The 22,738-nt window shown below is 42.4% G+C and overlaps 4 protein-coding genes across 4 annotated transcripts in view; 2 read left to right on the top strand and 2 right to left on the bottom strand.

The window, feature by feature from the left end:
- Positions 1-3: 3 nt before the first annotated feature.
- LOC114851897 (phospholipid phosphatase 3-like) lies at positions 4-4,819 on the bottom strand. The gene is made up of 6 exons (XM_029143765.3): positions 3,938-4,819; positions 2,457-2,614; positions 2,072-2,358; positions 1,934-1,991; positions 855-1,031; positions 4-775 (listed from the first exon to the last, which is right to left on the bottom strand). Exons 1-6 carry the CDS (start codon positions 4,143-4,145, stop codon positions 674-676), a joined length of 990 nt encoding a protein of 329 aa, XP_028999598.1. The 5' UTR covers positions 4,146-4,819; the 3' UTR covers positions 4-673.
- A 6,921-nt stretch (positions 4,820-11,740) lies between these two features.
- LOC114852102 (uncharacterized) lies at positions 11,741-13,656 on the top strand. Its single transcript, XM_029144204.3, has 3 exons — positions 11,741-12,252; positions 12,374-12,401; positions 12,558-13,656. The coding sequence occupies exons 1-3, from the start codon at positions 12,016-12,018 to the stop codon at positions 12,935-12,937; spliced, it is 645 nt and encodes a 214-aa protein (XP_029000037.1). The 5' UTR covers positions 11,741-12,015; the 3' UTR covers positions 12,938-13,656.
- Positions 13,657-15,817: 2,161 nt separating this feature from the next.
- LOC114852025 (tumor necrosis factor ligand superfamily member 14-like) lies at positions 15,818-18,775 on the bottom strand. The gene is made up of 8 exons (XM_029144046.3): positions 18,620-18,775; positions 18,446-18,527; positions 17,917-18,173; positions 17,232-17,297; positions 17,109-17,139; positions 16,846-16,914; positions 16,525-16,759; positions 15,818-16,373 (listed from the first exon to the last, which is right to left on the bottom strand). Exons 3-8 carry the CDS (start codon positions 18,112-18,114, stop codon positions 16,172-16,174), a joined length of 801 nt encoding a protein of 266 aa, XP_028999879.1. The 5' UTR covers positions 18,115-18,173; positions 18,446-18,527; positions 18,620-18,775; the 3' UTR covers positions 15,818-16,171.
- Positions 18,776-21,467: 2,692 nt separating this feature from the next.
- Positions 21,468-22,738, top strand: part of tmed1b (transmembrane p24 trafficking protein 1b) — a 3,617-nt gene continuing 2,346 nt past the window's right edge. Inside the window, exon 1 of the mRNA XM_029144084.3 lies at positions 21,468-21,747. Within this exon, the coding sequence (XP_028999917.1) occupies positions 21,496-21,747 (252 nt within the window). The 5' untranslated portion in view covers positions 21,468-21,495. The remainder of the gene's footprint in view (positions 21,748-22,738) is intronic.

Here is a 22,738-nt window from a genome sequence, read left to right on the forward strand (position 1 = left end):
TGGTTTCAAACAATCTGTTCCATCTTTAATGAAGTGTGTGCACGTGAATGAGGCCTGAGAACAAAACACAACAAATAATCCAATGGCAAACACAGTCCTCGTTCAGTCAAGGTTCTGTCGTGCCTGTGTCTGTCGCTCAGTCTTTCATCAGTAATCTGTTCAGACGGACAGATGGGTGCGTCCCACTACAAACTATACAAACTACTGGCATGACACAGTTTAGACAATGAGTTGCTTTCTTACTATTTGTGTTTTTCTTCAACACCAACACATTCATTGGTTCAGTGTAAAAAAACAAGCAAACAGCTGAATACAGTATATTACAGGTCTGTAAAATATATTTCATCCTATTCAATAAATCAAATTACAAATTGCTAATGGAAATCAAAAAGTGCTTTTGAAGTATCATTAGATCTGTACAATAGAAAATGCAAAGATTAGAAATTTATATATATACAGAATATCTACAGGTAACCTACAGAGCAACAGTGCTTGCTGAGCGTGCTTGAGCTGTTGAGGGCACTTGAGCCAAGCAGCCCTTCCTGGTTCAGATACTGCACAAGCTCTTCTCTTTTGGCCCAAGTGATGGCACTTGGTTGGACTTCACAGAAAAATCTCATATCCTGTCCAGACTTTGGGCATTATGTGGAAGGTGGTGTGGAGCAGGCGAGGTTTAGCACACAGAATGATGGGGTGACAGTGGGCTGTCCAGGGTTTCAGTAGGGGACAGATCTGACCTGGGGGAACTTTTAAACATGGACGAGATATGAAAGGCCTGAAAAAGACAGAATGGTTAACACATGACATGTGGCTGATACATGATGCTCAAACACAACACAGCAAAGGTTACTAACCACCCAGTAAGCAGTGAGGGCTCCCTGTATGTAGCCTGTTATCACGTCGGACGGGTGGTGCCTGTAGTCGGAGATGCGGGTCAGACCTGTGTAAATCGCCAGCAGAACCAGGAAGAACTGAATTGCGGGCCTCAGGAGCCGAGCCCCGCGCCAGGTCAGCCGCGCCTGCAGGTAGAACTGACAGGCGTTGTGTCATTCAGAGAAGCACGGCACCGTCTCCATCACAGTCTCACATTTAATAAGTGCACTTTACGCTTCCGCACAGGTGCATAGCAGCACATTTCTCCTGTCTTGTTGATGCATTCAAATTAAAAGCCTGTCTGGCTTTGTCATGTTTTGCCTGCACTCTGCTGACATAGGTCACGATATTTAAATTCAATACTCTTTCAGTAATCCATTGGAGTCAATGACAAGTATTTAAGTATTAAATAAAAGTATTTTTTAGCTGACTGAGATGCTTTATGTTGGTTTTTATGCTGGTTTTTACTTTATCATGGACCTGCAGTAGGTAGAGTATACAATAATCAGAGCACTGGTGCAGCTTCTACTGTTTCCCGCAATGATGCAAATGAAGAAGAACAATCTTGTTATTGCTCATCAGTAAATCAATAAGTCTTTCTACCTCCATTGCTAATTGCAACACGAGGAAGGGAAACAGTTGGGAAAGTAAACACAAGCAAGCCAAGGCTGCACACATACACATGCGGATACACACACAGTGACACAATGAGGAGAGCAGTGAGGCAGTAAGGCGAGGTCACACTCCTCCCACAGCACAACAAAGCTGTCTCTGTCTGTCCCATTTGTCCTTTCAGCTCTACACTTTTCTCCTCGTCTTTCATTCTCTCGCTAACTGGATGATAACCAATGATGGGTCCCTGTTTCATTCAATGTCTCTCTGTGCCTGTTGTAATTGGTAATTGGAAATTAGACAGAAGCTTTGGGCTTTGTGTGTGTGTGTGTGTGTGTGTGTGTGTGTGTGTGTGTGTGTGTGTGTGTGTGTGTGTGCGTGTGTGTGTGTGTGTACAGAGAGTAGACATATGTGTATGTGAATAGACATCCTGTATGAAGATACTCACTGCTAAGTAGAGCATTGTGTACATTCCAAAGGAAGCATGTCCAGAGAAGAAGGACTTTCTGATAAAGATTAGAAGAACTGATAAGAGTTTAAAGTCATACAGAACCAAAATGCAGCTCATGCGTAAGCTCGTACACACCTGGCCTCCTCCTCTAACCGATGGTCAGGTTGGCGGCAGCTCACTGTTGCAACGTAGCTTCCCAGCGTGCAGTTGAGCGACGCGTATGTGACGCCGCACACCGACAGGAAGTGTGGCCGCAGGCGGCCCACGCTCAGCTTGGCCATGTTGGTCAGCGACTGGCCGACGCAGCAGCCAAACAGGAAGCAGCCCAGCTCCTTGTACAGACAGGACACGTACAGGTTCCTGACGAAGGCTTTGGAGCTGACTCCTCGGAAACGCACCCGGTAACACTCTCCCAGGGCGATCTGTGGGCGGGCAGCCGCCATGTTACGCTCTCTTCAGCGTGCTGTATGGTTGTACGGTGAACAGGCTGACCTCTGCGTCATGCGTGATGGGTACTTACAGTGAGGCCAGTGATGACGATGCCTCCGGCGATGAGTAATTCATCGGGTATGGCCTCTCGGTGCACGTAGGGGTAGGCGATGCTCTGGTCCCCACATATGAAGCCCCTCCTGTAGGGACGCACTGCCTTCAGCTCACATGCAAAGAAAGGGATGGAAGCTGCAGGTGTGGAGGAGGAACAATTAGAGCAGGAAATAGGACCTAAACCAGACACTTCCAAGAAACAAACAACTCTAAACAACAATAATATTGATGACTGTGATTTTCACAGGAACTGACAGAAAGGTCAAAGGAGCAGAATCTTTACAGGAAAGTAAGTGTGGGAATTCTCTGGCTTTGTCTCTGGAAACCCAACCATTAGACGGCCACTGGGAACGCGAGGGTCACAACGCTGCTCCACTGGGACCGTACGTCCATACAAGCCACAGCAGAAAGCTGCCACTTCCTGACAGAACCGAAAACAGGCTGAATCCTCTGAGACTAGAAATACAAGAGCAAAGCAGGCACACACACAATGAATTGTGTGTGTGTGTGTGCGTGTGTGTGTGTTTCTGTTGATACGGAGAGAGAGGCATTGTTGTTTGTGATTGCTGCTCAACTCTTTCTCAAAAAAAAGAAAGAGCAAACACAGCAGCAGTCTGGAGCCAGAACCAGCCTCACACTGTCTCTGGTTGTTTCTGGCTGTCTGTTCTCTCGCTCGCTCTCAGTCTCGCATCCCTGCCCACACACAGTAGGGCAAGACAGAGCGAGTGACAGAAGGAGGGAAGGGGACATGGTGGAAGACTTCGTCCTCGCTGTCCATGTCCAGCCTGAGGTTAATGTCACCACTTTATCCAGCTTTTTCCAGTTAGCCTGTTTACGGGCACAGAGCAACCATGACAGGGAGGGTCCACAATTACTGAGAGTTCACACTGTCATGTGATGCACATGGCTCATGCATTTATTTATTTATACCAAATACAATTCCCCCCTGGCCAGACTCTACCCTGAGAACTGGGGGTTGCCATGGAAACTGCAGAATTCCCTGGGCAATGCACAAACCAGCTGGCACGGAGAGCTCGAGAGTGCGCAGGAGAGGAAAAACATGTAAAAGGAGAGAGCGACAACTTGAAAAACTTTTTTCCTACTCTTTTTGTTTTGTCTTTTGTCTTTCTTTCCCTTTCAAATTATTGATAACCCTGGACCGTCTTTGTTGACTTTATAAAACATGAAAAAAGAGGTTAATCCTCATCAGACACAATAGAAAGACATAATAGTAACCACCTAGAAATTCATTATCAGTTAGTTATTTACAATAATAATAATAATTCCCCCATTTGCTCGGTTTTGAAGATGTCAACACAACAAAATAAAACAAAATAACAAATATTTTGTTTTAGTTTAGTTTAAATACATTTACCAGCTGAATAGCCTGTAAATCATGTTATCATTTCCAGTGTTATTCACTGTCCGCCAAGGTCTGGCGTTAGTTCCGATATTTACCCATGAAGAGGCAGAGAAGGTCCAAGCCCACCAGAAGTTTTCTTTTGGATAAAGCCGGTCCAGTGGTCTCTAGCAGCTTCTTCCCGGTGCCGTTCTCTGTGCCCATGACCGCTGCCGCCGCACTGCTCTTGTTTTCCGTGAGTTTGAGCTGGAGTTCCGCGCCGGAGACCGGGACACCGACGCTCTGAGACCCGAAAGTGTCCAACATCACCACTGGCTCGTAGTCGAACGCTTGGCATCAACAGCTCGTGCGCACTCCGCGCAAAACTGCGGTGAAAGTGAGCGTCCTCACGGCATTTAATATGCGCCCCGCCGCACGCTTCTTACGCATTTCACATTTCATCACAGGCTGCAGGACTCGTCCTGACTGGTAGCAGGGAACCTTCACCTTAAAGATATGTGCGTAAAACCCAAGTGGTTGCGAAACAAACCCAACGGAGTAAACTCTCTCTCTCTCTCTCACACTCACACACACATACACACACATACTTGCAGTTATATCAAAGTGGGGTCTTCCCTGGCCCCTTAAATCTAACCTTAACCATCATAACTAAAGGAAGACGTCAAACCTTTGCTCTAATCTGAATCAAATTCTAACCTCAGCCCTAAAATCACATCTTAACCCTCAAACAGGCCTTCCAAGAAGTGAGGACCGGCCAAATGTCCTCACTTGTTCAAAATGTCCTCACTTTGATAGGAAGATACGCTTTTTGGTTCTCACTGCGACGTAACAGCAATGACACACACACACACATACACACATATTTCTAATTGCTTGAGAGAAGAATGCATCATAAACTATGTGTCATGATGTGTCATTGGCGGTGGTCTACCCGCACGCTGGTATATTTCTCCACCACTACGACCTTTCGTAGTGGTGGAGAAATATCACCTTTCATCTTTTTTTCTTTTAATTTTTCTCAACATTAATAATACGCACAATTTTAGGGGCTCGTATGAAAGCTCATAGTCAGGTTCAGACATACGCTCTTAAATACCTCTTAATTATTCTGACCCTTTATATCTGTCAGTCCTTCAATTCAATTGCTTTTTTTCCTATTCATAATGTACATTCTTACCTGACTCATCTGAATCTCCATAAAATTTTGCAGATTTCACATCTGGTGCTGAACACAAATGATATACCCTAAGTGTGTCCCTGAATGCCTCTATTTCTTACCTGTGAACCCAGTTTTAACATGAAATATCTATGAGATTTTAAATGATGTACACTATAGCTTAGAGTACAGCACTTTCAGCTAATCAGATATTTCTTGTGGGGATAATATTGTCACACTTCATTTACAGTACATGAAGCAAACTAAACAGATGTTGCAATGGAACTTTTCCATAGTTACTGTATGGCAGAGTTTGGCCCTGTTACTACTATGTTTATTTTCTTTGTTTTTACATTACACGTTTTCATTTAATTAGTGAATGTGAATAACAATTCTATTTCTGGCATTGTAGTCCATGTTGGTTCTGTAAATTGACTATAAATTTAGTGAGCTTTGAAGATTTTAATTATAACAGGGAGTTCACTGTTATTTTAATTCCTATGTAATGCAAGATGCACAATTATGATAGGGAGCAGATCAGTGTTGCATGCAGGGTTTGAATGATCAGTGTGAAAATGTGTGAGCAATGACAGGAAACAAGAGACAGAGACAAGTTGAGCTGCAGCAGGCAGGCCGAGGGAATAAAGGCAAGTACAAAGCTGTTAGGCCCTTTGAAAGAGCTCCCACCACCTGCTGCACCAGTCACAGTCCACCCCTTACTTCCTGCAAGAAAGAGAAAACAGTCAACCCAAAAACAGGGCCAAACCACAGACAGGCTGAGGCTGTCACAATTTATACACATTTACTGTACATAATTAGGCGATACACTTACAGTACAGTACTGTGTGCGCAAACAAAAGTACTTTGAACAATGAATGTTGTCATTTCTTTCTGTTGATTAAGTCCTTAATTAAAGTGATACTTCACTACTGAAAAGCAAGTTGTGGTATTAAACGTCTAACATTGATCCTCTTATCCAAAGAAAACAGGGAAAACGTCGGTTTTATGTGTAAGGGAAAATGGTCATGTCCTAGAACACCCAGAATGCACTGCACTCTGGCCTGCGTGTTTACGCAGCGTAACTCCTACTAACTCCCCCAGTTTTCAGAAAAAAACATTTGGACATTGCTTTACATTTTGACAAAAGGTTATATTTTCTGTTTGTTTAAATAAAGACATCGTTTTCTTGAAGCAGACAGTTGTTAGGAAGCCACCGATTCTTCTTTTCTTCATCTTCATCTGCTGTAAGTGGTTGGAAAAACAAGACGGTTGTCCCTTTGAAGGGATACGCGACAGGCCGATATTACCTAAATAATAAAGTAGTATTATTGAATTGGTATTAGAGTAGCTGTATGTCAAACTAATGCACAGGCTAACGTTAACAACGTAAGCTAACGCTACTCCCAAGAGTCCGAAACACAACAAGCAGCAGCTCGTAACGTCACTCAAACTTTACAGCACAATCTAAAAACAACGGTCGAATATATTACTTACTCAGCGCTTACTCCACAGTTCTGTCCCAGCTGTTTTTTTTTTTGGTTTGTCCTTGGCATCCTGAAGCTAGTTTCTAAATGCTACTTTGCAGCTGTCAGCAGCAGAATCCACAACTTCATCAAGGAGATATCCGGCAACGGCAGATTCATTGCAGCACAATATTCAGTTGTGTTTCTAACGGTGCAGAGACATGACACCGCCCTCTCATCCTGACTCCGCCCCTTCCCCTTTCTGGCTCCACGCCTCTCAGCCGTTACTGGGACAGGTACAGAGGAAACAAGGAAGCACAATCTGGGAGCCAATGGAGAATAATCCACCAAAATCAAAAGAAAATATGGAGGAATCTGAGTGTCCCTTCATTCTTAAATACTACTCAACATCATTTTGGTCAACCCTGAAAATTGTGAAGTATTATTCCTTTAAACAAAAGGAAAAACTAATTAGTGTGTATTAAATTTACACTATGTAATCATAAATGTAGTGATGCATAGGTTTATATTTTACCACATGACACATGGAGCAAACTGAATGATTTCTTACAGTACATTTTAGCTTAATTGAGTGTAGTGAGATCCTCCAGGTGCCAAAGAAGTTGGATGAAGATATTCTTTGCTGCAGAGGGCAGCAAAAGCACAGCAGTAGGGCTTCTGCCTTGGACTCTGCTGATAGTCAGCAATTTCTGTTTTTGTTCTGTTTTATTTGGGCACGTAGATCCACGCAGATTGGATAATAGGTCTTTTCTAAATGTGAAGTGAAAAAAGAGACTGTGACTTCCCTTTGAGAAAGCCCTGCACTTTTTTTCCGAAAAGATAAGCACATAGTCAGTAGTCCTGACCACAGAAAATCCACATATGGATATGAAAACTGTGCTTGTGTTTACAATTGCAGTAACTGATCAGAGGTAACTCCTTGGTCCTAAAGGTTGAGGTAATATGTGGAAATTACCTTCCATTGGATTTTTATTTTTGTCTATTTTAGTTACTTTTTTATCCTCATGTGATTTTAAAGTTTTATATTTTACATAGGGGCTGGGTTTGATTCCCAGGGCGGACCGGGTGCCTTTCTGTGTGGAGTTGGATGTTCTCCCCATGTTCGCGTGGGTTCACTCTGGGTTCTCCGGCTTCCCCCCACCGTCCAAAAATGTGCATTAGGTTGATTGGTCAATCTAACTTGCCCGTAGGTTTGAGTGTTATTGTGTTTGTGAATGGTTGTTTGTTTGTGTGTTGCCCTGCGATGGATTGGCGGCCTCTCCAGGGTGTATCCTGCCATATCCGCCATCCACGACCCCACACGGGAATAAGCGGTAGAAAATGGATGGCTCGATGGATATTTCACATAAAATGACAATATATAGCCAGTCTTATAATAGTACAGTTGTGCATCTACTTTGCTTATGAAGCCTTAGCTTTGTGACCTACAGCAGGACAGAGGGACACACAGGCAAACTGTTCATCACGATCAATTGAATAGTATATAAAAAATAAAAGTATATAATATAATAACTGATACCGAATAACATTTCAAACACTGCAGTCTGGGCTGCACCTGTCTCCACTGTTTATTGATTCTGTCTTTTAGAAAAATACCATTTTTTTTCTTTTTAACCAAGAAAACACTGTATATGTACTGGTGATGAGTGAACACTTACTAATGGCTTATTTATAGTCACTTGCACCAATGCAGGCAGGATGGGATAATGGCCAACAATGGGGTTGATGCTTGACACCAATCTGCACAACAAAGCAGGAGACCGACTATGTGTAACAAGCATGTCTTCACACAACAAAGATAATACAAGGATGGACGAAACGCTGGGACTAAGTCCAAAAAAACGTCTTTTTATGCAACATGTAACTGCAGAGCTACACACATCCTACAGAAAGACTATGCTAAAATTATCTTAAGGTGTGATGCAATGGAGGGTAAATGAGAAATAGAACAATCCACGTTCCTCATAAAATCATGTGCCCCCACTCTTTTCATCGGTTACAGTAAGAGGAGAAGAGACATCCTTCCACATGACACATCTCCCTGAGTAAGAGTAAGTTAAATTTGTCACTTCCTATGATGAAAGGTGGAAAGGCATCAGCAGTCAATTACCCAAAAAGTCAAACAAGTCAAAATAAAAACACAACATTTACACAAAACACTGCATTACATGACGATTCAGCAAAACAAATCGAAAGAGTCGTGACAGGTTCAAAATGAATATGGAAACTGTTGAGGAATTCTTACATGGTGTGTGTGTGTGTGTGTGTGTGTGTGTGTGTGTGTGTGTGTGTGCGCGCACTTGTACTTGTATCAAAGTGAGAACCAAAAAATGTATTTTCCTACCAAAGTAAGGACATTTTGACAAAGTGAGGACATTTTTGCCGGTCCTCACTTCTTTGAAGGCCTGTTTGAGGGTTAAGATGTGATTTTAGGGCTGAGGTTAGAATAGAGGATTGGTTCGAATTATAGCAAGGATTAGACGCCTGTCTTTATTTGTGATGGTTAGGGTTATGGTAAGGGGCTAGGGAAGGCATTATGGCTATGGAGGTCCTCACTTTGATGCATGTACAAGAATGTGTGTGTGCGTGTGCGCGCGAGCGCGCGTTGTCAGTTTCATTAGGGAACTAGACACTTGGGCTTTTTGCTTCATAGACCATATGACATTCTGTTTACCATTCGTCACACTAGTAAGGCTACATTTCTCATGTCCTCTGTTTCATGCCGACTTCTCTATCACCATCACTCCCACACAGAAACTGTCCCCGCAGCTTTTCCCATCATTGCCACTGCCTATTCTCACTTGTCATCCCTCATGATATTTTAATTACCAAAGCACTTTTGCAGTGTGGACACCACCTAACTAGATTAGGTCACCTGGGAATACGAGTGTAAATATGGAGACTGATGGACTGGCAACGATTCATGAGAGAGAAAAAATTTTTTATGATGTAGTCAGAGTGCTCTAAGAAAAATTTTTTTTCATCTTTTCTTTCAATGAAAAAACCTCAACATGAAAACATGGAGAAGTGCATTTGCATGTAGGGAGAGAGTGATCTCACAGAAAACATGCTGTAAATGGGGGAATTAAACATATACAAAGAAAAATATTGAAAATAAAATATAAATATCTATTTGCAGTGATTGAAGAGAAAGGTTTTCTGATTAAAATCATTTTAGATGAATATATATATATATATTCTAATACAGTAAATCAGGAGAATTCAAGCATATTTCCACTGGCTCAGCTTAAGTAATTGTATGAAAATGACATGAGCTCAATTACTTTTGATCTCGGCATATAGGAACACAAATCATCAGAAAGCTGTAGTCACTCATTATTATTATTATTATTATTATTATTATTATTATTATTATTGTGATGATGATAATGATGATGTTTAAATAGATCAGTAATTATCTGTTGATGCGTTCTTCTGGTTTTTTGCGTCCATACATGTTGGTCTTTTTTGCTGATCTTGCAGAGAATGGAAATGACCAAATCTTGTTTAGCAATAATAAGATTTCCCCTTTTTATTTACAAGGAGTAAAGTAAAAATAGAACGGTATCTTGATTTTTCTTTTGGAAAGGACCATAAGACATTTCCAATTCCTTAAGGATATCAGGACCAAGACTATTGCAGTGACTGCAAGTTGTACATGGTTTCCTATTTTAAAGCGACATTGCTTCCTAAAAGTGTGAACATTGGACTCACTCTCAGTCACACTCATCATGTAGTTCACTAGTTTTTGAACCTTTGCCAGTGACTGTCATTTCCTGTCTTGTGTCTGTATTTATATTCATGATATTCACTTCCTTTTCAGTAACAACCACAAACATTCCCTTAACTTTTCTTTCTTAGCAAACTGTTCACATCTGATCAACGTGGTGCATTTCAGTGATTACCACAAATTTTCTGTAGGAGGTCAGACGTTTATGGATCACCAGCTGATCAACTACAGTAAGGAAAGCCCTTGTTGTTTTAAAACAGTTGTGATCGGGTCATGACTTTTACCAATTACAGGCATCTGCCCTTCAGCAAACATCCAGCTCAGCTTTATAGTTTTAATACCAAGTGATAAATTAGCCATGTTAGCAGCTCTGCACAGCTGTATGACAGAGCTGAATGTTTAATGTAACCAAAACACACTCGTGGTGTTGTAACACGTCTTACTTTTTAGTTAACAGATACAGTAAGTAGCACTATACAGTAGTACACATGAGAATGGGGCCTATTAGTTTAATGTTGGGTCATAACCAAACATTTTGTGAACATATATATTGATTTTGTTGTTTGCGTCACAACACGATATTGCACCTTTAGTGTGATATTTCTGCAGTAATTAAGAATTGAAATTAGGTTCATTTTTATTTAACTACTGTTGACCCAGGAATGGACAAAGTCATCATCAGTTTGGTCAAACATTGTTCTAAATGTCTGCATGGCCATTTATGAAGACCTTTATAAAACTTATTGCTGCAGCAACAACTATCATCTCCTATGCTATATAAAACATGCATCATATTTACTTCTAATATTCTTGATTGTCCGAAGAACATTTTTTTGCTTTTGTTTTTTATTTACCATTACGACTACTTCTGTGTTCCAGATGTGCCCTTATACAGCAGCCGTGTCTGTCTGGAGCCCTTTCATGTCTGCCTGTCGCACATGTAGAGCAATGTGGGGACTTCCCGTCCAGGTCGTCATTGTACTGCAGCCGCACGTCAACCCGTCAACATAAGAATTCCACCCCCCTAAAAGCCTGACTTGTAAACCTTTCGGATCGACTGCCGTGGCAGCGCCTTCATGCCCACCTCACCCTCTCTCCATTCACCACATGTAACGCGTCTGACCGTGGTTTCCCCTCTGCTGTATATAGGCGCGCGCGTGCACCTGGATTACGCCAGGTATACAAACGTGGAAGTGTGACGTAGTGGGTTTTTTCAGGCTGATAGTGAAATCCACACTCTCGTCACATCCCTTCATTTTTCACACCGGTCCCCTGCACGAGTTCAAAGTCGACTCATCTCCGTTATCTCCATTGTGCCACTCAGGGATGAGAGGCAGAGCATGAAGGGAAAGATGATGCTTTGTTTGACTGTGTCGGAAGGTACTCAAGTGAGTGGCGGCGCTTTCGCTCCCTTTCGTTTTCCACCGCACGCCTTGCTCCGGGGAGCACTTGCGCAATCGCATGGAGACCTCCGGAAAGTCTACGCGTCTGGTTTCTCACCTCCTGTAACAGCAGCGGCGGAGGGGGGGGGGGCGTGTGTGAGGAGGCGAGAGGGAAACCCATGACTTCCGCGTTTTTCCTCCCTGTCTGAAACTAAGCACAGGGTTTTGCCTTTATAAAGCGCGCCAGCGCCACATTCACCTCGAGATCCGCACTGAGCTGTCTGTCGCAAAGAGGACTGTACTGTGGAAGTAAGGCGACGGAGAATCGGCACAGCCCCCAGTCTTCTCCTTGGACCTGCACGTTTTGTTTGAATTCTCCGAAGCCTTCAAACTTTCTGGACGTCGCTCAGCTCCCGGTTTAACGATGAATACCCAGAACGCAGAGATGGACGTGGAGTCGCTCCAGAAGCGCCGACGCGGATGCTTTCTGGACGCTTTTCTCGTCGGCTCCGTCATGTTCCTGTTTGCAGCAGTGACAACGCTGGCTGTTGTCGGAGTCATGACCGTGAAGGACGTAGAGTCCAGACTGAAGCCCCCTTCGTGGACCAGCGAGTCCGGGCCGTTGAAGTTGACGGACGTCTCCTCAAGCGCGGTCTTCACGGTAAACAACGCACCTCTGTTCAGCGGGAATAACGCGAATAGTGTTTGAGCGAACTGTTCAGCAGCTGTTTTCTGCATAGTTTAACGCCTTCCTCCTTTCTTTCTTTCTTTTTCATATGCAGAATTTTGCCTATCTGGAAGCCACCACAAGTAAGTCTGCCTTTGTTTGCTTATACAAATAACATCTAGTAAGGATTTATAGGAATAAAATAGGAAAATAAAGGACGTTTAGGGCCAATTTAAAGCATTTAACTGAACTGTCCCCGTGTGGGCATCATCTGAATAAAATGTTGTCTCCTCCTGTAGGTGGGTTGAAGAACGCTACCATGCAGTGGGCTGTGCAGCAAACCTCTGTAGGACACAACTTCCAGTATGACCGCACCAATCACTGGATGATGCCAGTGCAATCGGGGAACTACTTCATGTATGTTAATCTCAACTTCACCTGCACTCATATCTGCCCGTCAGGTGACTTCACCATACACGTTGGTGAAGGTGTTGTTGATAAGTTGAGCTGCAAGGTGCACCTACCGAAGCTGCAAGACTCCACGGCAGTGATCAAGAAATGCTGGACAGTGAGCAGTGTCGCGTCTAAGCAGAAACTCATATCTCACATGACTGTGCCTAAGGAGGGACTGGACAACTGGAGCCTGGATATGGGATTGGGGATGTTCCTCGTGGACTAAGCTGACGGCTGCTGTGCCGCTGCCGACATCAGGATGCACATGTACCTGTGACCTGTAAGTCACGACGGAGGAACAACACAAGCTTGCGTCGCAGGTGCTGTCTTCAAAGCTTCAAAACTGCAGCCCAAGACAAGGAAGCACAGTAGGATCCTACTAAGCTGCAGTAGTGACAATGCGCTGATCATGTGTTAAGGAGCAGACACTCACCCCATTTTGTGTAAATATGTATGAATATATGTATAGTAATGTAATAAGTGATATATTTATTTTGTGATGTTAAACTATTTATACTGCTATTTATAAATGTTGTTGCTATTTTTATAGAAATGTATTTGGTGTAGGTATCACTACCAGTTGCTGTGCAATACCCTGCAATTTTAATCAGTCTCTGCTGGTTTCATTGTACAAATGTCTGGGAACATAAAGTTGATTGTACAAAAAAAAAGATACGTTTGCTCCAAGACGACAACAAGCACCACAGGAACCCTAATGTTAGCAACATACTGTAGGTAGGATAAGACTATACACTTGAAATAACCTTTGCATGAATAAGGTCCAATAGAAACGCTCCATGTGTCATCGCATTCTGAGCAGAAAGACTAAATATCTGTTTTCTATGCTTTGAACTGAAACTTGGTTTTAAAATACATGTGTCCTGTTGAAAAACTACTCACTGTTAACAACATTGTATTCCAGATTAAACACAAAATGAAAGAGGAGTATGGTTAAAAATGAGTTTGCTGTGGTGTAAAAGGCAGAAAATGACGAGTGCGAAAGTAATAAGTAGATTATATAAGTGTAAAGGTAAAGGAAAGTTCCTTGCCATTACGCAGACTGTACCGGGAACTGGATGTACATCATTTCCTGTTTATTTACCATACAGGGTGGTTTAAGAAAAAAACTGCGTGTGAGAAAATACATATATATATATATATATATATAGTTATACCTCCAGTATGAAATAAAACCAAGATGCACTTACAAACTATAAATAAATACCCACTGTAATGAATGACAGACTGGACTTTATTATGCACATGAAGCGTTTCTCGCCTCTCCATTTTCTTTTTGTCAAACAGAATCAGGCTGCTTTTGCTGTAGTTCATGTTGCGGGTGATGACTTCACCTCTTACACTGACTTACTGCACCACATTTGGTACCCTCCCTTTCATACTGGAGCCTGGACATTGGGAAGAAGGGGGGTAATGGGTTATTAAAGCAACGACATACAACGCGACCTCAGATTTGGCGTGAAGAGGAGTCGAAGGGCCTCTGTTCTTCATGCTGTTAAACAATAGGAATTTCATTGGAATCTATTCCAGAAAGCACGATTAGATAATCAGTCATGCAACTTATTCATCAACCAGTACATCATTCAACATTGGGTGATTTTTGTGCTTTTCTAGTGAAGTAATTTGTCATTATCTACTAAATATTAGTCGAATATGAAAACAAGACGAGAATAAAAATGATAAAGTCAGCACAACAAAACAAAGCCTGTCTGATTTGAATTAGGTACACGATCACTGTGTATATGGTGATGATAATGATGATTCCGTGTCACGGTGTCAAAACCTGTCCTGCTTTCTACTGTAGCTGCTTTTAGTCGCTTGTCCCGCTTAGAGTTTTCAACCACAGGCAGCAGAGCCACTGCACAGCTGCTCAGCACCAAGCAGCCGTGGGACACTGGCGCAATGTGTGCACCAGCTCCACGGTCCTGGGTTCGACTAAGGCTCTAGTAGGGTAATTCTATTATATTATTAATATTAATAATAATATAGGTGTAGTAATCCAGTAAATCAGTTTGGTTATGCAGCATCTCTGCAAATCGCAAGACAATCATATTGTTTGTGTGTTTGTGACACACACAGATGTTTATCTGCGCCTCAGAGCCGGAAATGACCTAAATATCTGAGCGGCATCTGAGGTCAGTCTTTCCACTTGCACAGACACGCTACCTGTCTATCTGCATGTCTTTGTCCATGTTTCTCATGTGTTTTCAAACTCTGTAATGCATTGATTAGTCCGCCCTAGTCTCACAACTCTCCTTTAGTTGCATCTCTGTGCTTTTAAACCATGCCTTGTTTCCATTTCACACTTCTGCAGTGTCTGTGAAACTTTCCCCAGTATACTGAAAAAAGCTGAGTCAGCCAAACTAACCTCTACCTCAATACATTTACCTCCAATCATTCTCCTCTGAATGCATCCTTACACAACCACATCCTGCTCAAACACACACACACACACACACACACACACACACACACACACACACACACACACACACACACACACACACACACACACACACACACGCCTTTGTACTTCCATCGCAGTGAGGACCTTCATTTACATGATGTCTTCCCTAGCCCCTTACCGTAACCCTAACCATCACACTAAAGGCAGACGTCTAACCTTTGCTCTAATCTGAACCAAACCTCAATTCTAACCTCAGCCCTAAAATCATATCTTAACCTTCAATCAGGCCTTCAAAGAAGTGAGGACCGGCCAAAATGTCCTCACTTTGGTAGGAAGATATGTTTTTTGGTTCTCACTTCGATGCAACTGCAAATGCAACACACACACACACACACACACACACACACACACACACACACACACACACACACACACACACACACACACACACACACACAAGCCACCTGCCTCACAGATAGTTTTGTATTGTATGTTGTGTCTGGGTAAATATGCAACTATGTGCTATGGGTTATAAATCTGGGGTTTGTTGCAGTACTGTATGAGATCCAAGCTGGTTCCAAACTGTCTTATGTCAAATGTAGGTTTAGTGCGTGGGAGGAGATCTCGTCTAACCCAAAAAAATCAACAGTTCTTTCAATCCATCAAACTTATGAACATGCATTTTTGTTTTTATAAGAAACTGTATTTTATTAAAAGAACTAAATACGTAACAAGGTGAAAGTGACAAAATCAAGTAAGATTGTACAATCTGAATATCAGATATAGTTCACAATAGCACAACTATTAGTTGCTTTTCCAAATTCATGTATGGTGGCACAGTCACAGGGTGCACGTATCAGCGTGGTCTAATACCTGCCCTGGGTTTGCCCCTGACCCCACCTGTCACCCAGTCTCTGCGAACACAGGCCAGATGTGGCCAGCCAGACTAAGCTCATTTGTCAAATAAAATACATTAGGTTATATATTATATAATTTAAAAGTTTGCCATATATATACATACACATGTACATATTACTAAGGAGAAATCATGAAAGCCCCCATGAAGGTGTAAGCATTTCCCGGAAGAAAACTATGTTCGTTCTCCAAACTGACAAAGATTTTATCTCCTCTCTGTAGGTGGAAGATCCCAGCCAGAAAACTGTTCCAAATGTCGTCCACTTCAGAAGGCTTCGGACTTGTCTCCTTGGACTTTTGGCTCTGTGTCTTGCAGCAATTCCTAGAGGGAATATGCCACAACATGAGATCTCACAGAACAAATTTACCACTCTGAAGACTGCACTGATGCCAACGCGGAAGATAAGCTCCACTGAGGTTGCACTCAAGTGCACTGACAGAGGAAGGAAGTGAGGTGTGGTGCACTGACAAACCTTTTTGATTTCATGAGTTCTATTGGTATTCCATAGGCACGCGTGTCTTTCATAACCTTGTGCTGGTTGACGACACAATCTTTTGCATGTATTTGTATTTTGGAGTACAGGTAGTAGTAACCTTCCCTCTCAATTATCAGGGTGCCATTGCTGTAGTTCATGTTGTTGGTGATGGCTTCGCCCCCTTCACTGATCCACTGCACCACATTTGCCTTCCCTATGAAGCCACTGGAGCCTGAGATGGACATGAGAAAGAAGAGGGCAATGAATGATTGAAGCAATGATACACAAGACAGCTTTTATTTGGTGGGGGAGTCTGACCTATCAAGTGAGCAAAGGGCCTCTGTTGGGTCTCCTTGTGTGGTTGCACAAGAGGAATCTCATTGGAGTCTATTCAAAAAAGCAGAAGTCACGCAACTTAAAAATCAATTAATGAATCAATCAACATTAGGGAAATATGATCTGAGTATGAAATTGATCTTATCTAGATCTGGCTTCATCTACTAAAGACAAACGGTAGTACTGTTATCACCTATTTGTAGCCTATCTATCCAGAGAACCAGCTATATAAACATCAGGAGTACCTTTAACGCCCACTTGTGTCATTATGGTGCCCTGGAACAGCAAAACAAGAGAAGCAACTCAGAATCACATAAAACCACATTTGATCGTCTAATGATAGATGTGCTCAGTGCCTGCATTTTTACCTGCTGTTTCTCAGGATTAGACAGGTTGTGACAGGGTGGATGAGACCCACATGATAAAAATGCCAGCTGAAAAAAAAAGAAAATGCAGTTAAAATAGATGTGTGTGTGTGCAGGAAAGATGTCAAAAGTTCAAGAGAGCGTAAGAAAAGGAAGTGTCCTGTTAAATGGAGGCGTAGCAATGGAAGTGTAGAGTGAAAAAAAATGTTTAAGAAGCGTGGAAACATCCACAACACATTTAAAACGAAAAGGAACAAAGTAGTGTTGGCAACTAAGAATTACTTAGCATGACTACGATCAGTCATTAACAACTATTAACACAATGAAAAGAGCTTCTGTTAATGAGCCAGTCTTTAGAGTGACTTTACGCGTGTTACATAACAGAATCCGCCTAGAAGCTACTGTAATAGTGGCTACTGCGTCATGACGCTGTCCTACAACAGTGGAGCTGTATCGTGGGTTAGAGAGAGAAAAAAGAAAGGGAAGTGGAACCAGGGGAAGGATTGATTGACACGTTCGTCACTAATCACCCACATCGCACAGCTGAAATGACCACGGCAGTATAAGTTTACAACCGCACTGGCTGTAACGTGAAAGACAAAGGGAAATACCAGACTAAAGGATTTTCCATGCGCTCCAAGCATCGAGGTTTCTCTCACCAAGTCACACACAGTCTCATCAGCCTCACCTCTGTTCTCTTGTAAAGATTATAGATAAAAACTCCCTCGACAACAAGTCCCAGCACGGCCAGTCCCACCAGCAGGAGGAGACACTTGTGGCTCACTCTGGCCCAGCTCGGCTTCCTCTCAGCGGGCATGGAGACGCAGGCAGCCTGGCTGTCCACCACGAACACCTGGGGGCCGGTGCCCACGCCGCCCTCGGCCATGCCGCCGAGTCGCGCTCCCCCGTTCACAGGTCAAAGGGCTTTGGGGCGATGACGACGAGCTACAGCGGGAGCAGAAAGAAACACAGGCGTGAAACCTAGAGACATGGACCTCAGGCGCTGCTTACAGTAAGCGCCGGCGATGCAAGCGGCTTCAGGGAAAAGTGATTACTACATAGCCTGACTACAGCACACACACACACACACACACACACACACACACACACACACACACACACACACACACACAGGCTGACTGCCGTGGCACCTCCAGTGAGTCAATCAGAAATAGTCTCTTCTCACATGTGGTCTAGCGTGATAAAAGTGAGATTACCTTGGATTTGAACGTGCGCCTCCACTGTTCCGTTAACCATCCAGCTGTTCAGGTAGTTTCCACAAACTCCTCTGATTCTCTTCTGAAACGATAGATGAAACAAATGCCCATTAAGTTGAGTGACAGTCTGTCTTTACAAGCTGCAGTGTGTTATAACTTAACTAAATGTCCCACCTAACAATAAAAGGCTCTGTTCACCAGCACCAAACAACATATACAGTCCTTCCACGCCTTCTGCACTGGCTCGCCTGCTGTCAGCTATCACTAATATTGCCTCTCAAGCTCTCATATAAGGAGGAACTGAAGATGACAGGGGGGACAGGCTAAGAGAGCGAGAGAGCGAGAGAGAGAGAGAGAGAGAGAATGAGTAGCGTGTGCATGGGACACTCCCTACAACTACTGAACACAGTTATCATCCCTCAGCTGTCACTTCCTTTTCTCTGTCTTCATTGTCTCACCATGTGTGTCTCACTTTTGGTTTGGCTTTCTCAATCCCTGTGCCCATTTGGGTCATTTTCTATGAAGGTCTGCGCGTCCAGCAAACTTTTCATGGTGTTGAACTCTGCCTGTGTTTGTGTTCCAGGTTTTGGGGTCAAGCCGCTGTAATCGCACTGTGTGTTACCGTCTACCATCACCACAGACGGCCACTGTCGCCCATGTGAAGTGAAACGTACACAGCACGCTTGATGCACCTGAGCCTATACATTACGCTTTTGAACAACCTGCTGTTTTCATTCACATTATAAGGAACCTGTGGTCGTTTTCGGATTTCACATCTCACGTGAAGATTTCCTTCACGTTTACAATGACTACTTTGTCATTTGAGTTGCTTCACTTTGAGCCATCTGGGCCTTGTTTTATTCCATTTCTTCATCTGTCTTTTGTCATAAGGAACCATGTTTTTTGTAATGCTTGCAACACAACCAATTCCACTGAGACATCCTTTGTGGCTTACAGATACTTCTTCATCCCACATGCATCACATTTATCTGACACTTGTAATTTGAGAAATATTATCTTCGTGTCATGTGGTGAGCATGAATATTAATATTTACATGTTGTAGGAGGGAAGACTTGTAGAAACCACACTACATACACTCTGACCTACTATTATACAACCCAAGAATTACCTCAACACACTTAAGCACAGATGAGAAGATAACATGGTGCTCAGCAGAGATAGTAGAGGGGTACAAAACGGAAGTATGAAGATCGTGGTTATTCAAAAATACACAGACCCAGAAAACGGAGCTGTGACACGACTGCAATTACATAAGATTGCATTAGTTAACCAAACACTCAATGCTTTCCACAAATTGAATGAAATAAAAGCATTGCCCATGTAGCGGGACAGATATTTTATGCTAGGAGCTATCTTGTGCACATTACTGGGAGAACGAGCAGGGGAATTTCATTATATTTCCCAATTTGTTTTTTGATTTGTCTTAGGGAAGGAAAAAGGGGAACTGAGTCTGAATACAGATTAAAGGAGTGTGTCACAAATGTTGGCCTTATGCAGGAGGTGAGCAGCTTGAAGCCCTGACTCAACAGTGATGAGGCTGCTTTATGCTTGGAAGACATCCTTATTAGAACAAATAATATTCAGTGACGTGTGGTCAGGGAAGGCAGAGGCGGGGCCTCCCCTGGCCATACCATAACCTGACTAAAAAAACAAAAATAAAAATTTATTTCTGTCCATTGATCTTAACATTTTCTTTAGAAAAAATCCTTATATTTTCGCATTTCTTGATCTAATAACCTAAGGTGAGGCGTCAGCGAGGGGAGCCTCACCCCCTAAAAGAATTCAAGTGCTTAAGAAGTAAATTTGAACATTGAGTGAAGTATTCTATGTTATTCTAATGAAGAGCAAACCTAAAGTTTTGAAAACAACATAAATCTTTACTGAGGGTCAAAATTGAACATCTACACCTCTCTATACTTTAGAATGAGTATGGACTGTGAAAAAAACTGTACATGGAGGCTACAGGTCAGGTCTCTTACTGCTATAAAAGATATGTTCCTTTAAGACCAAATATGTTGCTTTAGGTGAAATGTGGCCAATAGTAGTATGCCTTCTGACACTTAAATTGTGAAAAATACACCCTTTTAAGGTATTATGATTGTAAAATCTGACCCCAGAAGACGTTGTTCCTCACCAACCATGAACCTCACCGCATGCCACTGATAATATTAGTAATGTTTTTCATTTCAGTGATCAAGGTAAGAGTAATTTCAAACACTGGAAACAGATGCTAAACTAAAAACCTGCCAGACTATTTAGTTCTCATGTGCTTTATGTAAACCAATGACAACTCGGACAGACGTGTGGAAGCTGCACTATATGTAGTCTAGTATGTATGTAGTCTATGTATGACACACACAGTTATAATAAATTTAAAGCGTAAGAATATATTTGAATATCTAGGCAATGAAGAGTGAATACTAACAGACCTTTATCTTTGAAATTGGTTAAGTAGTTTGTTTGGTTTATTATGGTGATTGTCTTGATTTTGTATTACTTAAAGTCTACTCATTTACTCACTTGCTGGATAAATTTCCACATGGACGTTGAAGTAAACAGATGTGTGTGTGTGTGGGTGTGACTAACCACACACAACAGAAATTAGTATAGGTTGGGGGAGAACTATGATGAGTTGCTCTTCCTCTATTTTGTATCTCTGTCAGAGAGACTGTGACCTATTAGACTAAATATGCCATGGCCATGACTGTAATTTGTGCCTTTGGAAAGTGAAAGTACAGAAAACATCATTTTGGTTCAAATATAATAGTTACGTTTTGTAAATATCACATTAATGAAGCTAATCACGTGGGTAAATTTAGTCTAATAATGTTTGTGTAATGTTTGTGAAACATACTGATGATAGTCCTGTCATTTTGACCTCAAAACGTGAAAACCACGTCGCTTCAACTTAGCCCAGCTCTGATTGGGCAAAAGCTGCTACTCTTCCTCTCCTCATTGGTCCTTGGCGTTGGCCCCCGAAGGCTCTTATCCAATCAAAACATTAGAAAAGTTGTGCTGCGGAAGAGGGATGCGAAGGAAATGGCCCGATTTAGATAGCCTTGTGTTCTGGAGTATCTTCACCATGGCCCTTCTCCGGAGCAAAGAGGCGAGCGGAGGACGGCTGCTGGTCCTCGCAGCAGTGTTCGGCTGGTGTGTAGGGTCTGTGCGCTGCTTCGGGCAGAGCCAAGACAGCGAGTTAACGTTTTTGCTGCCAGCCGGAAGATCCGAGTGCTTCTTTCAGGCGGCGGTAAATAATGGTACGATGGAAGTCGAATATCAGGTAACTGTGCGTGGACAGCACATAAGTTCTAATCATTCACCGTGTGCACGTGGACGTGTAATGTAAAGGACGATCTCAGGTTCACGTTACTGGCTAGCTGACGCTCATTAGCTGCTGTGGCTAGCTGCTAATTGGTTGGGCACCTATCGTACAGTTAACCTTAGGCTCTACGTAAACGCGTCCAGGGTGCAGTTCATGCCATGCAAGAACTGCTTCATGTATAAAACTGGGTCGTAATGTTAATAACATCAAATCCCACATTTAGCTAGAAAGGATGCAGTGCATCCACAAAGCGATGAGTTCCTCACTTTGAAAAATGAGCAAAAGGAACTGCTGAACAGGAAGTGAGGCGGTTCATCATTTACTGGACATAGTAAGTGGGAGTGAGATCTTTTAGCTGCAGGAGGAGCAGGGAATAAAGGTTGTGATAAAGTCTTTAGACACTTATTCTAAGGATGTAGAAAATTAAAGTTCTTAATCTCACTGATTAATGGCCATTAACAGGTTCCTTATGTTCTCATCCAGGTGACTCAAACACATGTAATAGATAATTGGTTAATGGTTGCATAGTAAAATCTCAAGTTCAAGGTGGCCGTTAGCCATTAACCAGCCACAAATATTTCCATCAAACACTTGTCCATTAAATTGCCAGATTCAGTTAAAATTTAAATTGTATTATGTTAGATTTGGACAAATAGCATTTCTGTCCACTTACTTTACTATGCATGACTTATTGTATCTTAAATCCAAATGGATTCATGTTAATTGTTTAAAAGCATAGCACTTTTAGTGATTCTAATAACTTACAACAGCGTAAAAATGCTGTTTAAACCCTTGTTTACACAGGAACATAAGGAAAAGTTTTTCTAGTATGCGCGGTGTTTATTTAGTGGGAGAGACTGAAAGAAAACATTCTGCTGCCTATTGCAACACACATTCATTCCCTGATGAAAATGTGTGTATGAATGGCCTAACAGTTAAGCCGTATAAC

The sequence above is a fragment of the Betta splendens genome, chromosome 1 (genome assembly GCF_900634795.4).
Source record: "Betta splendens chromosome 1, fBetSpl5.4, whole genome shotgun sequence".
Lineage (NCBI taxonomy): Eukaryota > Metazoa > Chordata > Actinopteri > Anabantiformes > Osphronemidae > Betta > Betta splendens.

Excerpts from the sequence above, each read along its gene's own strand:
- LOC114852102 (XM_029144204.3), top strand. The coding sequence starts at position 12,016 with ATGAATACCCAGAACGCAGAGATGGACGTGGAGTCGCTCCAGAAGCGC. Across the intron at positions 12,253-12,373 it reads CCTCAAGCGCGGTCTTCACG|AATTTTGCCTATCTGGAAGC; the intron begins GTAAACAACGCA and ends TTTCATATGCAG. Across the intron at positions 12,402-12,557 it reads CTATCTGGAAGCCACCACAA|GTGGGTTGAAGAACGCTACC; the intron begins GTAAGTCTGCCT and ends CTCCTCCTGTAG.
- LOC114851897 (XM_029143765.3), bottom strand. The coding sequence starts at position 4,145 with ATGTTGGACACTTTCGGGTCTCAGAGCGTCGGTGTCCCGGTCTCCGGC. Across the intron at positions 2,615-3,937 it reads CCTTCTCTGCCTCTTCATGG|CTTCCATCCCTTTCTTTGCA; the intron begins GTAAATATCGGA and ends CCACACCTGCAG. Across the intron at positions 1,032-1,933 it reads ACACAATGCTCTACTTAGCA|TTCTACCTGCAGGCGCGGCT; the intron begins GTGAGTATCTTC and ends AACGCCTGTCAG.
- LOC114852025 (XM_029144046.3), bottom strand. The coding sequence starts at position 18,114 with ATGGCCGAGGGCGGCGTGGGCACCGGCCCCCAGGTGTTCGTGGTGGAC. Across the intron at positions 17,140-17,231 it reads CTAATCCTGAGAAACAGCAG|GGCACCATAATGACACAAGT; the intron begins GTAAAAATGCAG and ends TTGCTGTTCCAG. Across the intron at positions 16,915-17,108 it reads GACACAAGTGGGCGTTAAAG|ACTCCAATGAGATTCCTCTT; the intron begins GTACTCCTGATG and ends TTTTTTGAATAG.